This window comes from Amblyomma maculatum, chromosome 10 (genome assembly GCF_055883805.1).
Source record: "Amblyomma maculatum isolate TAMU_Amacu chromosome 10, ASM5588380v1, whole genome shotgun sequence".
NCBI lineage: Eukaryota > Metazoa > Arthropoda > Arachnida > Ixodida > Ixodidae > Amblyomma > Amblyomma maculatum.
Genome location: NC_139353.1, coordinates 60355477 through 60380548, shown reverse-complemented (window position 1 = coordinate 60380548; position 25072 = coordinate 60355477). Strand labels below are relative to the sequence as shown.

Genomic DNA, 25072 nt, shown 5'->3' with positions numbered 1-25072 from the left:
TGCATAAGGAAAAAACATGTTGCCTTTGTGCGTCTGTAGGTCGGTCGTGACTCGTAAAGGTCACATAAGACAACTGCTGTTTTCTTGTATCACCGTAGCAGTATTTCAGCAACTGCGTATTGAGCGCGGCACATCCAGTTTTCTATGGTTTGTAGCAGGTTATTGTACAAATATTCATATTTGTCTTATCCATCCCAATCTTGTCATGCTGACTCTTTTTTTCCCTATTGTGTGTTGCTGTTTTGAAATATTTAATTGACCGCTAGGTTTTCATGTGCCAATACAACGCTGTGGCTGTGGCCTGCGTGAAGCATCACAGAAGGAGATTTCTGATCATTTTCGCCACGTGGGAGTTTCTTAATAAGCGCTGAGAATTTTATATATGGCAATTACCATTCGCGGCAAATGCAGCTTGCCCTTATGCAGGCAGTTGGCACAGCATAGAGAAGTGGCTTCGACTCCACTTCCGTAAACGCGTCAATCAAAAGGCAAGGCCGGCGTGAGGCATATTGCGGATCATGTCACTGGATAAAATGGCTGACGAGAAGAGTGTGTGCACGGAGCGCGTACAGCGATATACCTACAAAAAAAGGTATTTTTCTACGCTTTTGTCTCTACGGCAGCCCACATACTCTGAATGCGTTTCTTGTGTTAGTTCGCGGAAGCTATGAACCTGTCTCTCAGATGTATTACACATGCAGTGGTACGCCATTATTATTTCAGTGGGATAAGTTTTAATCGCCTTCTTGCCAGAGAAGAATGTTTGATTCTAAATAGTACTTCGCGTTGGAAGATCTTTTCAATCTCTATTCGTGTTCGATACCGGTTTTTGATAATGGTAAAGGTTACACATAATCACACTTATCAGATGTCCGAACAAACAGCCCTGAAATACCACTGCAATCTTCTTTGAAAGATAATCGTGCAGTCGTGATTATGACTGAGTATATTCATTTAGAAAGTAGCGCGAAAAACGAGGGTCAAGAGTAGAAGGACACAGCACGTTGTGTCCTTCTTTATCTTCGTCCTCGTTTTTCGCGCTCCCTTCAAAATCAACCAGATTCAACTCTCCCAGCTTTCCACGTTACTACTCATGACTGGAGTAGTATAATTAAAATACTGATAAGACCTCTCGCTGAACTGTACTTCGTCTTCTGTCTCTGTTTGTGATCTTCCTCTTCTTCCTTCTGCGATGGCATATATATATATATATATATATATATATATATATATATATACATACAGATCAATTAAGGGGAAATGAGGGTGCTCGTTATAATACATGAAGGAAAGAAGCCAACAGTCGGCGAGGCCAAGGAAAGCGTTGGGGATGGTACTTTACGCCTTTTTTTTAATGTTTACTCGGATAATTACAGAGGTTAGTAATGTAATCTGTTTAGGGGAAAGATAATTAAACACAAAGTAGAAGAAAAAACAACGTGCCGATGGTGGAAACCGAACCCACGAGCTCCGAATAACGCGTCCGGTGCTCTTCCAACTGAGCTACATCGGCCGCTGTCCCCCCTGCTACTTTCTTGGGTATTTATGTTGTCTGTATACGAACCTTGAGAGTGTTCACCAGCGCCACCCTCAGCCAAGGCGGCGGACGTGGAACGTCCTTTGTTACCGCCAGCGTCACGTAGAACGTGATCAAGAGCGAGGGCGAAAGCCCTCGGTAGCGTAAGCCATAGGTAGCGTAGGCAATAGGAAGCCATAGGTAGCGTAGGCAATAGGAAGCCATAGGTAGCGTAAGAGGGTTCTAGCACAGCTTTCGCCCTCGCTCTTGATCACGTTCTACGTGACGCTGGCGGTAACAAAGGACGTTCCACGTCCGCCGCCTTGGCTGAGGGTGGCGCTGGTGAACACTCTCAAGGTTCGTATACAGACAACATAAATACCCAAGAAAGTAGCAGGGGGGACAGCGGCCGATGTAGCTCAGTTGGAAGAGCACCGGACGCGTTATTCGGAGGTCGTGGGTTCGGTTCCCACCATCGGCACGTTGTTTTTTTCTTCTACTTTGTGTTTAATTATCTTTCCCCTAAACAGATTACATTACTAACCTCTGTAATTATCCAAAAAAAGACGTAAAGTACCATCCCCAACGCTGTCCTTGGTCCTCGCCGACTGTTGGCTTCTTTCCTTCACATATATATATATATATATATATATATATATATATATATATATATATATATATATATATATATATATATATTACCGATCGAGCAGAAATTAATAAAAATAAATGAAGCTTCTTCTGCCAAGCGCAGACGTTCATGAAAATCGTCTGAGATTTGCGATGCAATGCAGTATATATGGGCTGAAATTGTCGTGCCGGTATAGACTAGTTATTTGAACGTTGTCGGTTTGTGTGAGCATTCCGAATGCAGTGATTTCAGGAATTGCATCCACGAAGCAAAACGCATTCCGTACGGCACGTAGATTTGCGGAGAAACTGGAGGATGCGAGCGGCCAGACATGTCTTTTAAAGGCAGCCTTGCAATGATAGTAAATTGCAGCTGCTACACAGTGGGACTGAATGTTTGCTTCTTCAAAGGTCACGTTGTAGCCGTACGTAACAGGTGCGCATCTCCATCAATGATTCCGAAGTGAAGTGATACCGGCGCGTGGATTGATTTTGGTCGACGAAAATCATTCGATTTATGAAAATGTGTATCATACAGTGTTGCGGCTAGCTTTCGCTCAGTGCTGGAAGACAGGCCATAGACATTAGTTAGTTTGAGCTGTATGAAATAAATTGGCCTGTCCGCGTGAGCAGGCGCTAATTAGTCTCGGTGACGCAGTCATACGCGTCTTCAGACAGATGGCGCCATCCGGATCTGTCAAAATGATTTGCCGGTTGCCGAGACAATTGCGTGAGCACTGGCGGCGGACTCACTTGCCGTTCTCCAGCATAGGGTACATTGTATGCTAAACGCGTCTGTCGTCGCTCAGTTGGAAACCAGTATCAGAATAATTGGCAATTAGGGCTGAAATAATGTGTACAATGTCAGCATAAGATCTCAGTGTTTGATTTAGTATCGCAAAGTTTACCTTACGCACATGAGACTCGCGTTGCTGCCGCATCAGTTGTTTCGGCGTTTTAAGCTGAGCGTTTGTTATAGCCGCCATAACCGGGGTGATACGAGGGGAGGAAAGTTGGAACCTTTGTGCCTCTGAAAACATGGTCTCGACGCGAGCAATGCCGCTCTTAGTATCAAATGTATAGAATGACATTCATGAAGGAAGTGTGTCTACGAAATTGGTCCCTCTAACTGCCACCCGAATGCGTGTTGGAATGGCCCGTTTTGAGAGAACCATTCCTGTTTAGACTCGTTTTCTAAATCGCCAGCTTTTCAGCCAGGGAAAGCCAACCATCGTCTTCGCCAGGTTCAGGATAACCATACCGAGAAGTGCTATTGCTGAACTTTTTTTCGACACTTACGTGCATCCCCCAAGTGTCTCATCATTTCTGACCCATCCATGGGGTTGTCATACAGGTTGTTATTGAAATGAGCTTTCCTAAATTATGTGCCCTACTTACAGAGGATTTCCTTCTTGTTATATAAAATGTTACAAATTCTGTGCACGACATATTCGTTTTGGGAAACCACTGAATAATAATACTTTTTCTTCAGTATTCGTGTCAACACTTGGCTATAAATTTCTGCGCAGTTTCAAATGGAGTCCATGGAGGTTAATCCACTGGCTGATCGTTATAACGGGAGTGCTATACGCATTGTGGAGCTTTTCCGTCAGCAAAGAGAGTAAGTAAAACTTGAGGAGCCCGCTCGCAAACAAATATTTTGTACTTAAGCAACACATATCATGATAATAGCAGTTTTTTGTTTATTGTGCTTGTTTAATCCATTAGATTCTATTTGTAAACAACACAACTAAAAGGAACACTTAAAACATCTTAATTACGATTACCGTGGGGGATTGCGCATGGCGCTTCATGCATCTCCAAAAACAAATTGCAGCACAAAAAGCACTACAACGGGCGACTACCAACCACTTTGAATAAGCATTCGCGCTTCTCGGCATGTAGTCTTGAGCCTTTTGATTCAATATGCAATAATTCCTTCAAAATGAAGCACCCACGCACGTGTCCCACTTGCCTTTCATTACTTTATTGAACACCTAGTGTACGTGCACGTCAAAGAACACGCAGTGAGGCAAAGAAGTATTACCCTCCGTTATTGCGCTCCTGAAAGCCCTGTGTTCCAGCCTTAAAATTTGCTATTGCGCTCTGCTACTTGTACATCAGCCACCACAGAGCTTGAGAGCATGACCAGAAAATACATCCCGGGAGGGTACTTTATAGATATTCACTCAACGATCCGATAATTTGTGTTGCGCTAAAGACAGGCGCGTGCAAAAACAGCGCGCAGGCTTGTGTGACCTATGGAAATTGTTCATGAGCATCTGAGAAATATGGAGGAAGGAAATGCCATGGATGGAGCATGAAATGAGGGCACCAAATGATTGATTACCGCAAATGGTAATTGGATCAAGGAAATGTACGCACGGCAGGCGGCAGAAGCGGGCGAAAGTTAGTTGGGTGGGTGAAAATAGAAGCATTTCGCAGACGACACGAGGGTATGTTAGCACATTGGACATGTGGTTAAACTACAATGCGCATGGTCGCACTGGATTTGGTGATGATAGTTGCAGGGCATTTCATAAGATAACCAAATCTCAGCGGTGATCTCCAATATTTCTACTATATGAGAATGAATGCTTCCGCATGAACAATATTTCTAATCTCTTTTTGGAATCGAAGTCTGTACACATACGGGGAATCGAAGTCTGTAGAGAGAGAGAGAAATAAATAACATTTATCTGCACCCATCAAAAAGTTGGCCAGGATCCGAGGCGCAGCTCTGACCCAGCCATGCACTTCCCCTCAGCCGTCGACCTCGGTCTCCTGGATCTGAGCAGCGGCCAGGGCGAGACGGATAACTTCATGTTCTCCTTTTTCGGCCTGTTTGAGTAGTAGTGCCCCCCAGGACTCGTCTGTTCTGTCAGTTTCTCCAAATCTAGGTCACTTCCACATCATGCGGATCATGTCCGCTATGCCCTTGCAACGTTTGCACCTGAGGCTGGAAATTTTCGGGCGCCACTGATTGTAAAACTGGGGATTTGGAAATATTCCGGTTTGAAGCTTACGCCGCATAACATCATCGTTTTTGGTGAGTTGCTTACACGCTTTTGGAAATACTGATCTGCTTAACTTGTAAAGATTCAGGATGTCTTGGGATGTATCAAGGTCATCACCGAACTGAAGGGCTCCTCATCGCTCAAGGGCTATGGGGTTGCGTATGAGACGTACGTCACTGGGGTTCCGGAAGATAGCTAATTCTAGGGGGCAGTACGTGCGCTTTCTTTTTCCTCCTCAACCCCTGGTGCGCCGCTGTCCAAATGAGCGCGACCTGCTCTGCCGGTGGTGGGCCACTGGCCAACTTCCTTGCTGTTGTGGCCGAAATGCGGTCCGCGTCAAAGTGCCTAATCGCTGATTTCGAGTCACTAACAATAATTTTGACTTTTGCTGGCTTAGAGCTAGCGCAATGGCCACCTCTTCTGCCTCCGTTGCGATCGAGTGTCGGGTGCTGCAGCAAACTACCGAGCCCACGGTTTCTCTAGTTGTTACCAAAATGCGTCCCATACAGTCCGCGCATTGTGCGGCATCTGTATACAAGACTGCCTGTCTGCACTCAAAACGGGCTGGCAACGCTGCTGCTCTATCACTCCTCCAGCTCTCACAATAGACGGGGTGCACGTTTTTTGGGAAGCGGAGGCAGTTTTAATTTGTCTCTAACCTCGTGTGTACGTCTGGAGCATGCTTGCGGCTCGTGGCCCAGTCTCCCAAATTCTGCGACCAGTACGACTGCGCAACAGTCTCTGGTATTGTGATGTCAATACCGCCTCAATGAGCTCTTCGAACGTATTGGAAACCCTTAGTCTCAACATCTTGTTCTTCAATGTATTGGGTGGTAAATCTAGTGCCATTTTGATCCCTTTACAAACGGGAAAATCAAGTTTATTCTTTTCCGCCTTGTGAAGCCCTTAAATAAAACGCCACATAAACATCCTGCTGATTATGAAAGATTGGACTAACCTAAGAAATTTAGTTTCTTTAGCGAGAGTTGAAAACTGGCCAAGTTGGTAAGTATTCATCTTGTTGTGGCACCACAGGGACGACGACAGATAAGGAGAAAGACAGACAAAGACCAAGCCACAACAAGATGATTAGCCTCTTTCATGCCCGCATGTCTGTTCGCGATCCGCCTGTTACTGGCGCTAGCTTCTAGCCTAAGAATTGTTTCTGCGTTCCTGCCGTTAGCCTCACTTCGTAATCCCAGAACTCTAATGCTTCTAACCATTGGTATAAAGTTACCGTTGACCCTGAGTGTTATTTCTGGGTTATCCTACTTTATGCGCCGACGATGGGGCGATCGCAATGGTGCGAGAACGGGCACTTCGAATTTTTCGGCCGAACATCTGAGCTCGATCGGTTCTAAATATATTTCCATGACATCGATTGCTAGCTGAAGTATCTGTTCATTTCGACAATCACTGCCCCTTCCCATCCACAGAGCCAGGTCATCTGCGTATAATGTATGCTTAAGCCCCGGGACTGCCTCCAGTTTTACGTGGGGGCCAAGCATGGTGATACGAAACATGGACGGGGACAACACCGATCTTTGTTTCCCAATCAAATACTTCCCCTGTGTGTATCTCCATTCTATCGCTGAGGAAATCCCGTATGTATAGTTCTATATGCGAACTCCTGTCTAACGCACTGAGATTCTGCAAAATGGCTGCGTGCTTCACGTTATCAAAACCTTTGACACGTCTAGACCAACAATCACCGTGAAGTCTACTAATGAATTGTATATGACCTGTTCTTTTAGCTGCAGCATGACATCGCATGCGGCCAAATGCGGTCTAAACCCGCATTTGGCCGCATGCGATCATGGTAATCATGGTATTGACACAGACGGCACAGACATTTTTCCACCCGACTATCAAGTATTTCGTTGTGACAGGCCTGCTCGTGGGGGTGGGGTAGCGGTTCTTGTAAAAAACGGCTGTTGCGCTATTAATCTAAAGCAAATCGCTGGCCATAAAAGTATTTCTTTAAAAGCATCCTGTTGCGGTCAGTCTTTCCTAGTTTTTGCAGTTTATCGACCTTCAGATTCACCAGTAACATTCTTAAACGAACTTGCTGATCATATGTCTAGATTTAAGGGTGACAGGATTATATTGGCGGGAGATTTCAACCTGCCAGGAATCGACTGGGATTGTCCATCTCTTGTTTCAGGCTTTGGTGCACATGCTGATAAGTTATGTGACATAATGCTTTGTCATGACCTGCAACAAGTTATCAGAGAACCAACACGTGTGCAAGGCGATTTCGCGTCTGTGCTTGATCTTGTATTCTTGAGTCGTTCCACCCAGAATTTATCAGTATCGGTTGAATGCGGCTTGTCTGATCACAGTATGGTCCACATTTCATTTCCTGTGCGTGATATGAACAAAAGTCTTATCGCTATAACAATTCCTTTCAAGGATTTTTCACATGCAAATGATGAAAGTGCACTAGATTATTTTGAATATTGTCTTGACTTTTTTGATGAATCTGACGTTGTTGTATTATGGGAAAAGTTAAAAAAAATATGTTTCCACTGCATAGACAATTTTGTTCCGACGAAAATGAAGAAAATACGTAAAACAAATCCTTGGATCTATCGAAACATAGTGAATCTTGCGAGGAAAATTAAATGGTTGAAACGGAGAGGCGCCTGCTTACTTATAATTCAAACTCTCAAATTGAACCTCACTGAAGAAATTCAGAAAGCAAAACGGTACTTCTTTGAGCACACACTACCAGGATTTATTCATGACTACCCTCAAAAGTTTTGGAATTATCTAGCAGAAAAGAAAAAGCCTATTAACCGTATTATACATGAGGGTACAATTCTTGTTGACAAAACAAACATCGCTGAACACTTTAACAGGCTCTTCCATAGTGTATTTTCAATTCCAAATCCATGCAGATTGCGCAGTGATGCATTTCGTTTCCCTGATCCAGATATTGTATCTTTGCAAGGATTAACTTCACTGTTGTTGAATCTCAAGACTACATCTTCTCCTGGTCCGGATAAAATCCCCAACATCTTTTTGCGTCGATATGCAGAAATTATTTCTAAATTTCTTGCAATAATATTTCGCACCTCATTTGCCACAGGAAGGCTACCTCCCGACTGGAGAACAGCTTGCGTTGTGCTTGTTCCTAAAAAGGGTGACATGGCATTTGTTGCTAACTATCGTCCCATTTCACTCACTTCCACATGTTGTATTGGCAGAGCATATTTCAGCTAATTATATAACCAAATTTCTTGATGACAATGGTGTACTCTCTTCTGCTCAACATGGTTTTAGTAAAGGTTTATCCACTGTGACCCAACTAATATCGGTTATCCACAGCTTTGCAACAGTCCTTAACCGCTCAGGGCAGGTCGATGACATTTTTTTAGATTTTCAAAAAGCTCTTGATGTTGTACCACATGCAAAACTAATCTATAAACTTGAACTAATTGGTCTTCCTAAATTTGTAGTCACGTGGGTTTCGTCATATCTCACCAACCGTGTACAGTTTGTTAACATTGATGGTTATCACTCAAATCCATTACCAGTTACTTCAGGCGTTCCACAAGGAAGTGTACTAGGGCCGTTGCTATTTCTCATTTATATAAATGATATCGTTACTGTCATATCTGAACCAGTCCAAATCAGGCTCTTTGCTGATGATTGCATTTTGTTCAACGAAATAGATAGCCCTAAAGATCCAATTCTCCTCAACTCTAACCTCCAGAAAATTCACACATGGTGCAGTAGTTGGGATATGCAGCTTAATGCCGCAAAATCTGTTTTTATGAAAATAACCAACAAAAAACTAGTACATTCATTTCCATACACCCTCCCATCGCATCCTCTTGTAGAAGTTACAGAATATAAATACCTTGGTGTTACCATAACTAACAATCTAAGTTGGAACAGTCATATTGCCAATACATGCTCATCTTCCTACAGAAAACTTGGCCTTCTTCGCCACAAACTTAAAAATGTTCCTTCCAAGGTAAAGCAGTTAGCATACTACAGCTTCATTAGACCCAAACTAGAGTACGCTTGTACAGTCTGGAATCCTTACACCAAGAAGAATATTGTGGCATTGGAGGCTATCCAGCGGAAAGCCGTACGCTTCATGTTTTCAAAGTACCGCACATCTCACTCTCCCTCCATTTTAATGAATGAGAACTCCATCCCACAATTGCAAATACGAAGGAAAATTCAGATACTGAAGTATCTATTTTTGCTAAAAAACAACAAACTTGCTATGAGCCCTGAACATTACATTACGCCCCTTACAACACGTCCAACAAGACATCATCATGCACAATCTATAACTCCGTATCGAGCCAAAATCAATGCATTTAAGTATTCTTTTTTCCCTCATACTGTTGAAGAATGGAACAAGCTGCCTTTTGATGTAATAATGTACATCGAATCTATTGATAAATTGCTGGCGTTTTAACCATAGTCGTGATTCATATTGGTGTACATTTTCTTGTTAGTGTTGAACATATGTCTTATCGTAATTTGCTTGTCACTTGTGTTTAGTATGTTACTTTTGTTGAATTCATATTTTATTGCATTGTATTCTTTTCGCCCCTCCTGCTAGGGCCCAGTTAGGGTCTGCAGTATTTGGTAAATAAAATAAATAAATATTCGGATAGATATTCTTGTCCTCCAAAACCCGGTTCAGCTGGGCCTGAACAACAAACTCCATTAGTTTGCCCGCGCATGACGTGAGCGAGATGGGACGCAAGTGTTCGAAACACAGCAAAACACGAGGTTCGTGGCCTCCCAAAACTCCTCCATGAAGGCTACTAGGGGTCGGATCGACGCGTCGTTCAAGTTTATTAGCATTAGATTGCTGACCAACTCCGGACCCGCAGCAAAGTTGTTCTCAATCTATTTATTTCTGCCCGAACTTCGGCAGCCGTTATCGGGCTATCTAGCGCCAAGTATTCCTGGCCTCATAATCTGGCATTCGCTGACCTGTATTGTTTGCGCAGCTCAAGTACCGGCCCTGACTTAGGATATGAGAGTAGCCGATGTCCCGTCAAATGTATGTATTAGCCTGTGAAGTTGCTGACCGGCCTCTAATTTAGACTGGTCGGGATCTAGAAGATGCCAAAATAAATTTCACTTGCCTGCCTTCCCAATGTCAAATTTGTAGCATATGTTGCCCCCGTTTGGCCTCGTTAACAGGAGCGCATACTCTTCAACTTCCTTGCCGAGCACGACCAGTTGTGAGCGCAAATTTCTATTCCCTCTTTTTCTGCGTGAGTCGCGTTTCTAGATCCTTTGTCTTACGCCAGAGACTGACCATGTGACGATCTGCTTTTTTGACGCCCTCGTCGACCTCCACCTACACCGTTGCTTCGTTGACCGACTGAAGGACCCTCGTATTCCCATCGTCACTGTTATTGATGCCTTCCTCGTCGCCTGTGTGGAAATTTCGGAAAGCCTCCCAGCTCGCGAACGTTGCCTTCTTAGTGGAGACGACCGGTGGGCCCCTGTGTACCCCAATTTTTATATTTGTTATATTTGTATGGTCGCTGCCTAAGTCTTACCCCGGAAACGCAGTCTCCTGTTAGATGAAAGTCCGCGGATGAGTCTATCGAAACGCTGTTGCCTGGAGAATCGGTTTCAGGGGATCCGTCAGAAGCACTAAGCCATTCTGCTGAACGCTGTTCGCGTCCTTTTACTTACGTGTATCTATATCCCATGCCAGGGTATGCGCGTTTAAGTCCTCTACTATCAATAGGATTCCTTTCGTGATCACTAGCGCTTTGGTGAAGAGCTCATCGTATACACATCGATGTTTTTGTCGAGCGGTCTATATACATTGAGAATGAATAGACTTTCAAATTTTCGTTTTTGCGGGATTATCTAGATCAATGTATGGTCTATATTTGTTGTTCCGGTATCACGCTTCAGCACCGTTATATTCATTTTGAGAAGAGTGACCACTCGCATGTTGTCACCTCGTCCCGCGTACGATTTGCAACTCGCTAGCTAAGCGTGCTTATCGCCCTCCTCTGCAAGGCGATTACTTCGAGTTTGTCAATGTCCATCACAAACGCTTGCAGTACCACGTGTTTGCGACCGAAGCCCCTACAGTTCCACTGCCAAATGATATTTATACTGAGATGCAGAGCCATATTTTTAAGGTTATGCATTCCTTGATAAACAAACTGAATTCTGTCTTCTCTCCTTGCAATTTCGGTTCGCATCTCTGCCATACTAGCGTTCAGGGTGTTCTAAAGTGGTAATAGCTTGCTGCAATATTTTGTCATCCTCTTCCTTCTTAGCGAATTGCCTTCCCAATCCTTGGACGCGGTTTCAATATCCGGCATGGGGCCTCTTTCCTTTTTTGCTGCAAGAGAATTGACCCTAGGTGTCTTTTCCTGTCCCTTCTGCGGCGCCTTTGCACTGGCATTTCTGTCTACATCGGCTGCGAAACCTTGCCTATCGCCCTGATCTCTTCCTGCAGCGCCTTAACTTGTGCTTGTAGTTTGGCAGTGTTGGTGGGGCGGCTTTTATTTCTGATATTTTCTCGTTGTCAGTAGTGTAGTGTGAAAAGAGAGACACGATTTCTAAACTGACCCTTCTGACGTTGGCTTATTCTTCAAGTGTCTTGTAACGTAACAGTTTTCGGGTTTTTACAGGCGAATTTCTCGTGAAAGAAATGCGCCGCAGAACCTTCGCGTCTAGTCCCTACGGGTTTCAGCGAAAGCAGGTGAGTTTAAGTTTACAAAAACAGGTTTGTTAATGACGGCACTCTTTCATTTAAGCACATAGAAGACGAAAAATGGTGCCAAAAATTTTTGTTTCATCAATTACATCTAATTGTAATGCTACATCGAATGTATCTTAAAATGTGGAATGTCATGCATGAAACAATTTTTGTTTCCAACCGAGAAAAAATTATTTCTCAATTTGTGCATGCTTCGGGAGAGGGTCATATTTTTATTCTTACTGTCATTCTATTGCAAGCTGCGAAGAATTGTTTCCCGGCAAGGTTATTACTTCATCCGTTGTCTAAGACCACAAGCACTGAATCGCTTCGTGTATGCATTAACTATAGTATCCGAAAGTTATTTCATTTACATTCACCTGTGGTGACAGTTGTAGATACGAATGGTGGGGATATCGTGGCCAGCAATATCTCCTATTCTCTAAAAGCAAAAACGTCATAAAAGTTCAACGCTTGCTTCCTAAATGGTTGCTATTCTATGCAAGCCTGCGTGCATACACTGAACGTTGGACCATAGTTGATCATGATTAAAGAGCAATTCCTCCTGCAAGAAAGGCGTCCGCTCCAACCACGAATTGAGTTTGTTGCTACTATTTCAGGAAGGTTGGAAAGAACAGCACCTCTTCAGCAGTTCACCGCTGCACAAAGTGCGAATTGTAGCTTACATTCTGCCTTGTGTGAAAATGTGTTCGCGCGTTCTGTTCTGCCTCAGAGCCCAATTTGCTGCGGTGAGCATTAGGAGTGTATTGAGTATAAGCACTGCAGGCTTAATAACAAATGTTATGTGATGGTTTGGTTCAATGGGCGTAGTATGCCTGTTTTCTGCTTAGATACTTCCGTAAAGGAAGGCATATCATCGCTTTTCTGCGCAATAAATGGCCTTTCATGTGTCCTTCTCTAAAATCGCCATTTCTTTCTGAACGTAACTTACGAAGCTTTGAGCACAATTTTCTTCCCATTCCCTCGAAGGCACTCGGCAGTAGTAACACCTCTTTTTTCAATCTCCAACCAGGATACCACACACTATGCGTGGCGACCTAAGAGACACTACGTCCTACTGAGCTGGAAGTGGCTTCTTTTGCACCCTGTCATGGGAAGAGCAGTTGCCTATGCTTCACCATCGGTAAACGAACTTATTTTACGGGGCATGTGAAACGAATGAATAGAAATATGTTGTGCAACACTGGCGGTTTTCCTTGTGCACGGGAAAGAAACCGTTTGCGTCCTTTGAGTCTTCATACCACTTGGACCATAATCGACATGCCATTTATGGCTCTTGCTCGACTAGACCGTCATTTAATCCGGCATTCAAGAGTCAGGAGAGCGTTTGTTGAGCCCTCAACACAACGAGTTATTGTGTATTTCTTAACGACACTGCCAATTTCACGGGGAATCATTCCAGGACGGACAAAAGAAGTAAAGATACAAAACTGGAAACAGAGTTTGATCAAATAGGAAAAAAGAGAGGATAGAGGGTAATGTCAGATAATACACTTCAAAATGAATGAAGAGACTGAATAATATGAAGGCTACATATAAAGAAAGTGCTGAAAGGCAAAAAGAACGAAATAGCAAACTGAACAATATATTATACTCCGGATATAAGGCAGACAAACCAGTAATATACAGTTAAGTTTATAACAGTGTAAAAGACTTCATTTAGAACGAAATAAATCAAAATGCAATCATTACTGAAGATTAGACGCTCAAGAATATAAACACTTCTAATCTGAAAATATGCCTAGGACTCGAATTTCAATGCAATACAATAAGCAAATCAAGACATGTAAAAGCTCACGACGGCTGTGATGCTAATGATTAATTTTCTGCTAGCGCTACGAAATTGCTCAGTGAATAATTATGCTAGAGCCTGAAAGATTGATTTGGTTCCAATCTCCCGTTACTAGACAAAAACATGAATATTAGAAATAATTTATGTTGTTTGTATCTTCACAGTAGAAGACTTGTGCTCATTTAACTGTGGTCTTGTGCTTATGATAAGACGTATTTGCAGGTGTCTATTTTTTTTTCTTTGTGGACCAATGGGAACAAACTTTAATCGCACTACTTTTGCTGGGTTTTGTAATCCTATTAGTTCTAAGTTCTCAGCTCAAAAACTCGACATCACTGTTGTCAGAAAGAGATAAAATTTCCTGCCTCCTATTGGATGAACAGAAATTTCTGCTGTATGATTAGCCTCCTGCCTCAGCAGAGAAACTGTCTCTTGTGGTAATATGTTCAAAATATTGTTGGTAAAGACGACGACTACGCGTCTCGAAGAACTTTTTGCAAGCACGAAAATTCATAGTCTCTATCTTGACAGGCTCATAGTGCACGCATTGCCGGTACTGTGAATCCTAAACTGCAGAGCTGGAATTAGAAGCGAGCAGCCTCGATCACGCTCCTCCCATAGTGTACCTGTCAGAATGTTTTAGACAACACCGAAGTAGCAGTGAGTGTCATAAAAATATTTGTGCTAGCATCTTTTTGTCGGATTAGCAAGAGACTACGCATGTGTGAAGCAAAATGTATTGGAAATACGAATGGTCTTTTGTCAAAGTCACATTTACCCCACCGGTATTGCATGCTGCACGTCGACTGAATGCTTCCAACTGATATGAATAGCTCACATACCACAGGAGTTATGTTCCCGTCCTGCAGTGTCCGATTTTTCACTCCCCTGTAAAACTAAATTGGTGCAATATGTAAGGCCAACCAATGCATCCAATTTTCAAGATCACTTGGACTGGAAGACTGTGAGGGATCTTCACTGCACTGTCAAATAAAGCTATTCCACTTTAAAGCATTTGGTGATAAAATACATATTGCTGAAAGTGCAGTTTCTAAATATACTCGATTTCTTTTACGCACTTGCAGCTGGTGCCCGTTTTCCACTCCATCTACTCTTTGCTGATGCTGGCATCGTTGCTCAGCTGGGAAGTGGCTGCGCTCTGCCTCTGCGAGCACGCCCTGTTCTACGCCCTCACGGTTCTCCGGAGTCCAGCACTAAGCTACACCGCAGCACTACTCACGCAAGGCCACTCTCTAATCTTGCGAAGGAACTACCTCAGTGTGAGAACAACGTTCAGCAGTTTTCCTCTTAGATGCCATACGCTGTGTAATTATCAAGAGAGCTGCTATAACCAGAGACGATTAGTGGGAAAGGCCAAAACTATGTATATTTATTATACTGGAACAAAAGAAACATCTTCAGAAGGAGAACTGCTACTGGGACTTGTTCTTTGATATGCTTATATGCCCGGAGAGAGACAAATGACGTGGTAAGCGTTGGATTTCAAGGCTTGGATGCATATATTTGGACAGTGTGGCTTACCGGGTTCAAGGAAAATTGTTTTGTGTTGTGCTGTGGGTCTGGCTTTCGCCAGAAGAGGCCGCATATACAACCATAGTGCTTTCAAAGTATAATTATATTTGTATTAGACTAATGGGAAATCTAAAGTAACAAAAATTGATTCGAATGTGGTAGTATTTCACGTTATGCGCTAAAGCTCTTCAGCTCTATTCACAAACAAATTGTATAAAAAAAGTTAATAATAACAGACAACAAAACTGAAATTCTCTTAATTGCTTAAATATTGCACAAAAACCACAAAAATACGAGAAATATTTAAATCTTGAAATCGCGCGTTACGGAGAGGCAGAAATACCGTAAACGCAAGAGCGGGAGTAAAAACAATACGATAGGATGCAAACAACCTGCAACACGCTGACAACCTATTCGTGAAAAAATTCTTCAAAATAAAGCATGAAACAAAATCAGCAAGACCATAGAAAAAGAGACTGACACAATGTGATTAGTAGTCTTCCAACCTTTACAGGAGTAAAAGCAAAATGTGTAGGGAAATTTAAGTTCTGCTTTTTATGAGTGCCACATGATATCTTTACTGGCTCCTATATGTCGACAGTTCTGAGTGATAGTCCACAACCTTTGAGACTCTCTCTGATTCTGTAGTCTTGTAATTCCGAATTATCCCACACAAAATGGCTAGCACGTACGTCCGTATGATACCTATTTTGTGAAACGTCATCTGATATAAACTCTCCAACAAGGTCGTACAAGCGAGCCTGCGTGGTCCAGGAAGTGTGTTTTACCCATCTGTGCTAGGCTGGATTCTCATTTCACCCTCCAACTTAAAGGAGAAGTGCGAGTTGGCAGCGTTTGCCAGCAGTGTATTGTGACATCATGATGACGGCAGGTGCCAGCTAATACCTGCAAAAGCATGTTCATGTTCTTTAGCTCACAACGCCAACCGCAGATTTCCTGGTTAACGGGATCTTTATTGATATCGCGTTAGACTGCAAATACAAATGACAGTGACGTAATCCAGGTAATAGATATGTAGGGGACATGGTATAGGAAAAAGGGGGACTAGTGTCCTCTCTGATAATTTTAAGCTACAAGCTAAGAATGGAATCGAAAAAATAGGCATATTGTTTTTACAGCTTTCTTTTAAGACCGACGGCTCAGCTTTTAATTTACAAATGTAAATGAATCGCAGAATTACTTGCTTACTGGGCGTGGAGCCGGTGAAATTGGAAATCCTATTTTAACAAATTATCGCCTGGCCATAAGGACATGTTTAGAGAACAGCCGTACTGAAGAGCCATCCCATCGCCTTTTCATTTCACTTCATTTATTTTTTCCTTAAATTCCTTACGGCATTACATAAGGGGGGCGCAAACTCAAGATATCCTGCCAACAAGAACACTCCAGAACAGAGAAAGAATACTTGGGCAAAAAAATAACAATAAGATTGAATAATAATATACATCAGGTAAATGGCTCGAAAAGTTATACAAAGCTTACTGAAATGCAAGAAGTAAAACAAAGAACACATGAGTAAACGCAGAGTAAAAGGCATGACATAAGAAAACAATAGCAAAGACATTTGACTATAGAGTACGACATATGATCAAGAAGATTGCGCTCACGAAAAATGGTCGTTTATTTTTTATTCTGGAATGATTTACGACCATTGCATGATGCAGCGGTGTTGAGCAGGGCATTCCATAGTGCTATTGCATGTGGCAAAAAAGAATAATTTAGCGCTAACGTGCGACCATTGATACAAGCGATGCTATGGATATGGATCAGGCGGCTAGACGTCTTGTAGAAAGGGGGAGGGGGGGTTCTAGTTTTGCGTGTATCGTGTGCAGATGATAATAGGTATGGTGCAGAAGACAGAAACGAGATTTCATGCGGCGTGAGATGGGCGATGAATACAATACAATAAAGCTCTCTATATAATAAAGCTCTACTATGGAATATACAATAAAGGGTATACAATAAGCTCTATAAAATAAAACTCGACCTCAAAGGTGTTACACTTGGACCGCTATATTTGGAACGATAAAATGAATATACCGGCTAACCTTGAAACGTTTCGCCTAGTTTGTGTTCGCTTATCTCTAGAGCCGATTTCCATAGCCAGTTTTATACGCCTCTTTTGCTTTCGTTTAAAAAAATCCGGTAGGCCTACTTCAGAACGTCCTCCAAATCAAAAATGTCAACCGCTCCTGAAACTACAGAAAGCAGAAGGAACTCCTTCACTTTTTTGTGTTTTTTTTTCTTGCTTCTTAATTTTGCCGTTGAAAAGTGAGGAATTGGGGGGGGGGGGGGGGGGGGAGGGTATACGATTTCGAAACTGCAGAGAAAGGAACTGCATGCCGCCAGTGAGAGCCGAACTGCACAACTCCTGTAGGCCGCGTGCGGGGGTTTTACCAACGTGGTTATGGAAGCGGCTGTGTAATGTTCTACTTTCTCGAGTATGTGTGTGACATACAACTGCACTTTGAGAGTGCGCACCAGCGCCACTTACTACAATGGGACAGATGTAGGATTGTCCTTTCATACCGCAAGTGTCTTGGAATAAGATCGAATAGTGAGAGAGGCAGCTGGGGCGCGAGACCTCTCGTATGCATTTATGTCATCGAGACTCCCACAACCGCGGACATCGTTAGGAAAATGATCAATCCACGACACATGACGCGGTATAAGTTTATCCTGTAAAAGAAGAGACATCTGGGCGAGTTGGTATGGTGCACGTGTTTAATGTGCGGTTTGGTGCTGCTTGGCTTGGTTATATATCTGTGTTTTTTTTCAATAAACTTCAGTTGTGAGTCAGCGCTTGTCCTGTTTGTTCTTCTCCTCCGTGCACGTCTTTTGCGCTGTTTTTCTATCATAAGTTTATCGCAGGATACGTGTGAAGATATCTAACAGCCACTGAAACCAGGTAAACCACAAAAACTATTTACAGTTTCTACTTATTGCATTTTTGGCTTTAATTAATGGCACACCGGTATGTAACTACTCTCTGAGTGGCCATTGGCTAGAACTTTGAAACAGACAGAGCCATACGTCACCCGAAAAGGCATATAACTGCCACAGGGAATCAACACATCTTGCGTACTGTGCTCTACAAATAAGATTAGGTGTTGGATGTTCGAGATTCAACTTTTTGTAGTGGATTTATCTCACAGAACCTTACATTAACAGTACTAGAATGAAATCAATGTTCAAGTATGATTGTGAAAGGTCAAACGTTCACCTATACGCTCGACGATGGCGCGGACAGAACCTGAGAAACATTTCGAAGCTTTTGGCAGTGTCTAGATGTGAATTACAAGCAATGAGAACTGATCTGTCCTATTGAGATAGGCAATAACTCTTCAGACCCACAAAACATCAGCAAGATTTCCTAAGGCGCGACGTGCGGGCTACAGGCACGGGCAATCCATCTAATAACAAAATGTGGTACACGTAGCCACGTGGTCCTGAGTGAGCACGAACACAAAGACAGAAACTGACGCATGGAATGTGCAAGATACTGGTCACGTGGTTTTCGGCGGACCAATGCGTCCGCATCGAGACACATCGCAATCACAGTTCTCAACATAATGTGTATTCTCTATGTTCTTGCCTGCGATGTACATAGGCAAAACCTAACACGTTGTGTGATGCTTAAGCCTTCTTAGTCATGGTTGCCATCGATGCGAATATGTTCTGCAAGCTTCAATGCGTATCTGCATTCCCTGCTTGAATTTCAGTACTTCTTCCTTCCTCGCGGACCTCCATTCTTCATGATTACCACCTCAATTGTCCACTGGAACATCCTACGTTGCCTCAGCTTCAGCATTGACTACATCCGAGCTGAGCGGCTGAAGCCAGAACACACCCGCCACCGACTTCCTCCTTATTGGAAAACGCTTGCCTACGTCGTCTACGTACCGACCACCTACCTGGGACCACTGCAGACCTACGACGACTATGTCAGAGAGGTAATTTTATGGATGCTCTAGTAACTTAAGATGTAGGCGTATATTTTACCGAGTGGATTATTTAATTACACACACGCTAGGCGACCTGCCGCCAACTGGATGCCGTTGGACCTCTTGACGGGTGAGCAGCAGATGATCACCACAAAATACGGCTCAGTGCCAGAACAGAATTGTCCTCAAGCACTGGATGGATTGAGACGATGGGTTCCGTCATGAGTGGGTTCATGCAAACAGAAAATATTATGAAATACGTGAGCAGGGGAGGGATGAACCCAGTTTGAGTATTAGGTAAACATAAGCTGTGTACGGCACTGAAAATGTTAGTATGACAGCGCAATAAATAGTCATCTTCTGTCAAAAAGCCCGGGTTGTACTTCAAACCATGCACCTGCGTGCGTTTGTATGTGTATCTACGTGCTGGTGATTCCATGTGTGTAAATTCGTGCCTTTTGTTTCAAAGCTCCTGAGTACCTACTTTTGCACCTCCTTCATTAACTTCCATAATCCGAAAGGTGCGTCTACCATGTCCTTGCAGAGGCGTCCACGCAAAAAGCGCCTATGAAGCGGCATAAGAAAAAAGACGCCGAAGTCAAACTGTAGTGTGCTTTGTCAAAGCAATTGCCATAGAATACAAATGTACATCAATAATGCTAATACTCAGTGAGTGTGTGACTTCAGGGAAAAAAGAGAGTATTAAATTGTTGTAACTTTTATTGAAAATTCAGGCCTCGTTTTCCGTTCAGAATAAACAGATGTCTGCTATAGCCTAAACATATATAATGCTGGGCATATCTGCTTCAATATAAACTGCCGCAGGTAAAAAAGCCGAGGTCCCCATGCAGTCTGCGTGATGTTGCTTCCATCATCGCTAGGTTCCTGAGGTCTGGAGTCCACTTCGTCCTTATGGAAACCATGACTCATTTCATATACAGGTAGGTAGTGATGTTCTCATTTAGTCTTCAGGCTGTGCGTTATCTCTCCACCTGCGTAGAAGTATTGAGCTGTTGGCTCTGCAAAAAAACACACATCTTTTGCAGACTTGTGCAGTGTATTGGTCCGAAGTAAAACCTTTTCATGCCCCACTGTATTTTATTCAGCCGAAAGCCCTACTTTTATGTTTGCAAAAACGTGTCCGCAAAATCTGAAAGCAAAATATTGAAGAAATTTCACGTGTGATATGACGTCACATTAGGATGAAACTGGTATGTCATGATCGTGCATGTAATGACAAGTGGTGTATAAATATCCTGTCGTACCTAGTCATGTTATACTAGTCATTATACTGTAGTCATGAGTCATAGTCACTTGATTTATGTCAGTCGCATCGAATATCAAATGTGTATAGGTATGGAGTCCATGACTTGCGCTTGTCAGTGTCATGACCATTACTAATGTCTTTTATGACGCTCAAAAGCATTGAGTCCTGGCACTCCTGGAGCTGGTAAAAAAGCGAATGCACATGCTTTCGCATTCTACAGTGCAGATCTATGCAGGGTTTCCAAAGTCATTTCTAGATGCTTAACATGTTTTAAAACAAGGTCTAAACCGTTTGTGAAGTTCATAAAGCATGAAAAATAAGAAATACCCATCTCTAGTCTTACCTAAACGATGTTAAAATTGTGAAAAAGCAGTGCGCAATCTGCCAATAAGAACAAAAAACCGCCTGCCTTCATATTCGAAATAATTTTAGGGTGCGGTATTCTAAAGAGACCATGAAATGATTTTGATTGTCACTGCAGTAACAAATTCTGTAAGTGCAGAGTTTGTGGCTGTTTGCTCCTGTAAATTTAACCTATGATATAAAAATATTGTTTCAAAATTAGTTTTGCTACGAATTACTGCGACAGCTTGCTGTCCATTTTATGTTGATCTTTTTAAAGCGAAAGCCTTTCTAGGCTAACAGAACGAAATCACGTGCGCGAGAGTTCTGCGCGAGATTGGTCATATTCCGCCAGATGCCGCGAGAGGTGCTCTTGTTTAGCGTTCCTACCATCCTTATTCACACTTACACCCCTTCCCGCCAATACCCCCCATCCCCAACCCCTTGTTATCCAGCCCCGCCCTATCGATTCAGCTCGCACTGACCCTCAGGGGCCAGGAGAAGATGGAAACATGTGGATACCGCAACTAGGGAACCACCCCATCTGGTCCTGCGTGCACCACCGATTTATTTCGGGCCCAATAAATGTTGATTTATCATCATACTCACACTTGCCGGAGAAAGTTTTACTGATGCCGCGCCTTACCTTTCCTGTAAATCAAATATAATTACGTGTAGCACTGCAACGAACGTTCAATAGGCAAATGATGAGAGGTAAATGTTAGGAAAGGGCAGGCTTTTGCCATTCTCCTCTTAAGAGACATCCAGGAGAACATCTAATTGTTTTAGTTCCGATAACAGGGTATCTTAAGGAATAATCTGAGGGTTAGGGATATAATGAGTAACTCGGTGTTCTGTAACGTGTACTGAAATCGGTCAGTACAAGAGCTGTTTGCATTTGAGACCCTCGAATTGTTTTAATTTCGATAACGGGGCATCTTAATGAATACTTCAGATCTAGGGATAAAATTAGTAACTCGGTGTTCCCTAACGTGTACTGAAATCGGCCAGCACACGGGAAGTTCGCATTTCACCCCCACCGAATAACGCCGGCGCGGCTCATACCGATACGGCCCTTCTGGGTCAGTGGTAGATCGCGTTTAACCTTTGGTGTTTCGCGGTGGTGCTCCGTTTGCTTGACCACTATTTAATTGTGAGGCAATTGCCTAAAATTTTAGGTTTTAAACGGACGAGGACATTGTTGCTATGGACAGCCATCTGGCCCATCTGATCGAGGCCAAACGTTTGATACCGGCGCGCTGGAAGCGGCAGCGGCTGAATCGCAAATTGAGAAAGGAGGTGGGCGACCTAAACATGGCCATTTAACATCACTGCAAGGTTTTGTGCCGTCAGCAGAGGAACGAAGTCTGCAACCGAGCTGACGGGCAACTACATCGTGGTTGCACATGAATTCTATTTCGCCACCTCTTAAACGAAACCAAAACCAAGTCACACCAGCGCGATCGCCTGACCAGCCTCATACACACCACCACACAACAACAAGGAAAAGACGTCGTTATCAAGAACCTGGAAGCCAAGTATCTGCCACACACGCCAACGGAAACCCACCCGCCATAAGGTGGCTGCCCAAAGCGTGGCTCGACCGAGACATTATTATGTCAGAGGTACGGGTAGCGCTGCATGAGCTCAACACCCGCTCAGCAGCCGGGCCCTATCCTATTACCAACAAGATGCTACGCAACCTCGACTATGCATCGATCGAGGCCCTAACCCGCTGCTCCAACGAATGCTGGCGTTCGGGCAAGCTCCCCCAACAGTGGAAAACGGCAAGAACAGTCGTGATCCCGAAACCGGGAAAGCCATCGGACATTGGTAACTTGCGTCCCATCTCGCTCACGTCTTCCGTGGGCAAGGTGCTGGATCACGTGGTTGCCAACCGGCGGCAGAAATACCTGGAGAAAGAAGGGCTACATTCGGATACGATGATCGGCTTCCGGCGTAAACTCAGCAGACAAGACGCCATGCTAACACTTAAACAAGAAATAATCGACAACAAGACACAAGACAGCAGAGTAATTCTGGGGCTTGATTTACAAAGCGCATTCGACAAAGTGAAACACAGCCATATTAGTAGAAGTATCAAGACTCAACATGGGGGTGGCGAGCTATATTTACATCCAACACTTCTTGACCAACCCAACGGTGTAACTGCACGCCGCAGATTTCAAGTTTCCCGAACACAAGCTCGGCAGCACGGGTACCCCGCAAGGTTCGGTCATCTCACCGTTGCTCTTCAATCTCGTCATGATCGGGTTAGCGAGAGCAGTAGAGAGGACCGGCGTCCGGCATACAATCTACGCCGACGACATTACCCTGTGGGCGGCAGGTGGCGCCAACGCAAGCATTGAGTAGCAGCTCTAAGAGGCTGCTACTACCATCGAGCAGCACCTTGCCGGCACAGGCCTAGTGTGCTCGTCCTTCAAATCTGAGCTGTTGGTCCCTACACAGTTACGACCGAGACAGAAAAGCGCTCCCCCTCGGGATTGCGATCACATAAAGATCGTAACGCATTGGGGCAGCGCATCCCCGCAGTTCTCAAGTTCAGGGTCCTGGGCCTGCTGCTAAACAACGGCCGCAACTACGAGACTATCAACAAGATTAACACCAAGGCAATGGATGCTATTCGGCTCATGCACCGAGTCACGACACGACGAGCAAGCATGCGTGAAGATAGCCTTCTGTGCCTCGTCCTGTCGTTTGTGATCAGTCACATCGCCTACGTTGCGGCCTACGTCAACTGGCAGGTCACTAGCAAGGCAAAGATAAACACGCTGATCAGACGGGTTTACAAGACGGCGCTGGGATTAATGGGGACCACGACTACGGCTCGGCTCCTGCGGCTCGGCGTCCATAACACGTTAGAAGAAATAGCCGAGGCGCAGCTCACTGCGTAAATGTAGAACCTCTCTGCCACCAATACAGATCGCAGTATACTGACGTCCCTGGGTTACAATTCCCGAGCTCCCAGTCGGCAATCGTGCGAGATCAGCGATGAGGCGCGGGCCCCCATCCACGTGGACCCCATGCCGAAGAACGTGCACCCCGATTGCAACCAATAACGGCGGCAGGCGCGGGCCAAAGTCCTCGTCGAACAACAATTCAGGTCCCGCACGCCCGGTACGTGGTCGCAGCGGAATACACGCGAGAATGATTCGTGGCAGTGGCCGTTGCGGCGGCTATCGGCATCAAGACAGCGGCAGCGAGTGTGCGATGCACGGACACCACAGACGCCAAGGAGGTTGCCATCGCTCTGGCGATCCCGGAGGCCGAGTTTCGCACGGTGCTCAGCGACTCGAGGAACGCTGTATGCAACTTTTCCAAGGGGCTAGGGCGCGCGCCGGCGGCCGCCATCGTTGGTAAGCTCCAGCTTCAAGACCACGGCAACACTATCCGCATCAAGTGGTTCCCGGCGCACATGGGAGAGTGTGCATCTTCACCGAATCACAACGAGACGGCCCATTCGGTGGCGCCAGCGCTTATCTTCCGCACCCCCGAGAGTGACCGTTCCGAATGGTGGTTCGAAACGAAGGGCCGAATGACCTGTTGCGAGGAAGTGACTATGAGTGCTACCACCTAGCTCGACGGACAATGCCGCCGCCTCACCTGGCACTTAGTCGGGAGAGGGCGGTCATCCTAAGGCCAATACAAACAGGGTTACTCCTCGCCCCGGCACTACTACACGTCCTCCACCCAGACATCTACACGAGCGATATATGCAGTGTATGCCAAGTGGGTTCGGCGGACCAATGGCACATCATGTGGGACTGTTCCAGGTTCCCGACGGAAGCTACATCCAAGACATACCCATCCGAACTTCAAAGTGCTGCGCAAAGTACATTCAACTATGGGCCTTCTAGCAGGCCCGAAGTGCGCTCGAAAAGCACAAGCCTCACGAACCACCACAAATGGGCCAAAATGAGGTAATGCAGAGCAGGGCATAACCCCGACTCGACGCTTGGCCAGCGTCACGATATGGATACATACACTTAAGATATGGCAAAATGCATTAATTCGAATGGTGGAAGTTTCATATGCACAGCAAAAGCTTTTATTATAATTGCGAAATACTTTCTAAAAAGCTATGTTGGCAAGGTCTTGTCCTCAGTCATTGCGTTGTTCTCAGAATAACTAGGATCAAACGAATTATTTTGATTCATAGAGGGTGATATGACGACTCTGCAGAAACTATCGATAGCATGATTAGTCAATTCACTAGTCCGAACAATGCTGATGTTACATCGAACTTATGTCGACATTAT

At 44.3% G+C, this 25072-nt stretch overlaps 1 protein-coding gene across 1 annotated transcript in view; it reads left to right on the top strand.

Annotated features, from left to right (window-relative positions):
• Positions 1 to 412: 412 nt before the first annotated feature.
• The window catches only part of LOC146176636 (protein-cysteine N-palmitoyltransferase HHAT-like), a 51074-nt gene continuing 26414 nt past the window's right edge, over positions 413 to 25072 (top strand). The window contains exons 1-7 of the mRNA XM_084582900.1: positions 413 to 592; positions 3676 to 3767; positions 11805 to 11875; positions 12906 to 13016; positions 14771 to 14965; positions 18962 to 19192; positions 20009 to 20124. Of these exons, the coding sequence (XP_084439026.1) occupies positions 519 to 592; positions 3676 to 3767; positions 11805 to 11875; positions 12906 to 13016; positions 14771 to 14965; positions 18962 to 19192; positions 20009 to 20124 (890 nt within the window). The 5' untranslated portion in view covers positions 413 to 518. The remainder of the gene's footprint in view (positions 593 to 3675; positions 3768 to 11804; positions 11876 to 12905; positions 13017 to 14770; positions 14966 to 18961; positions 19193 to 20008; positions 20125 to 25072) is intronic.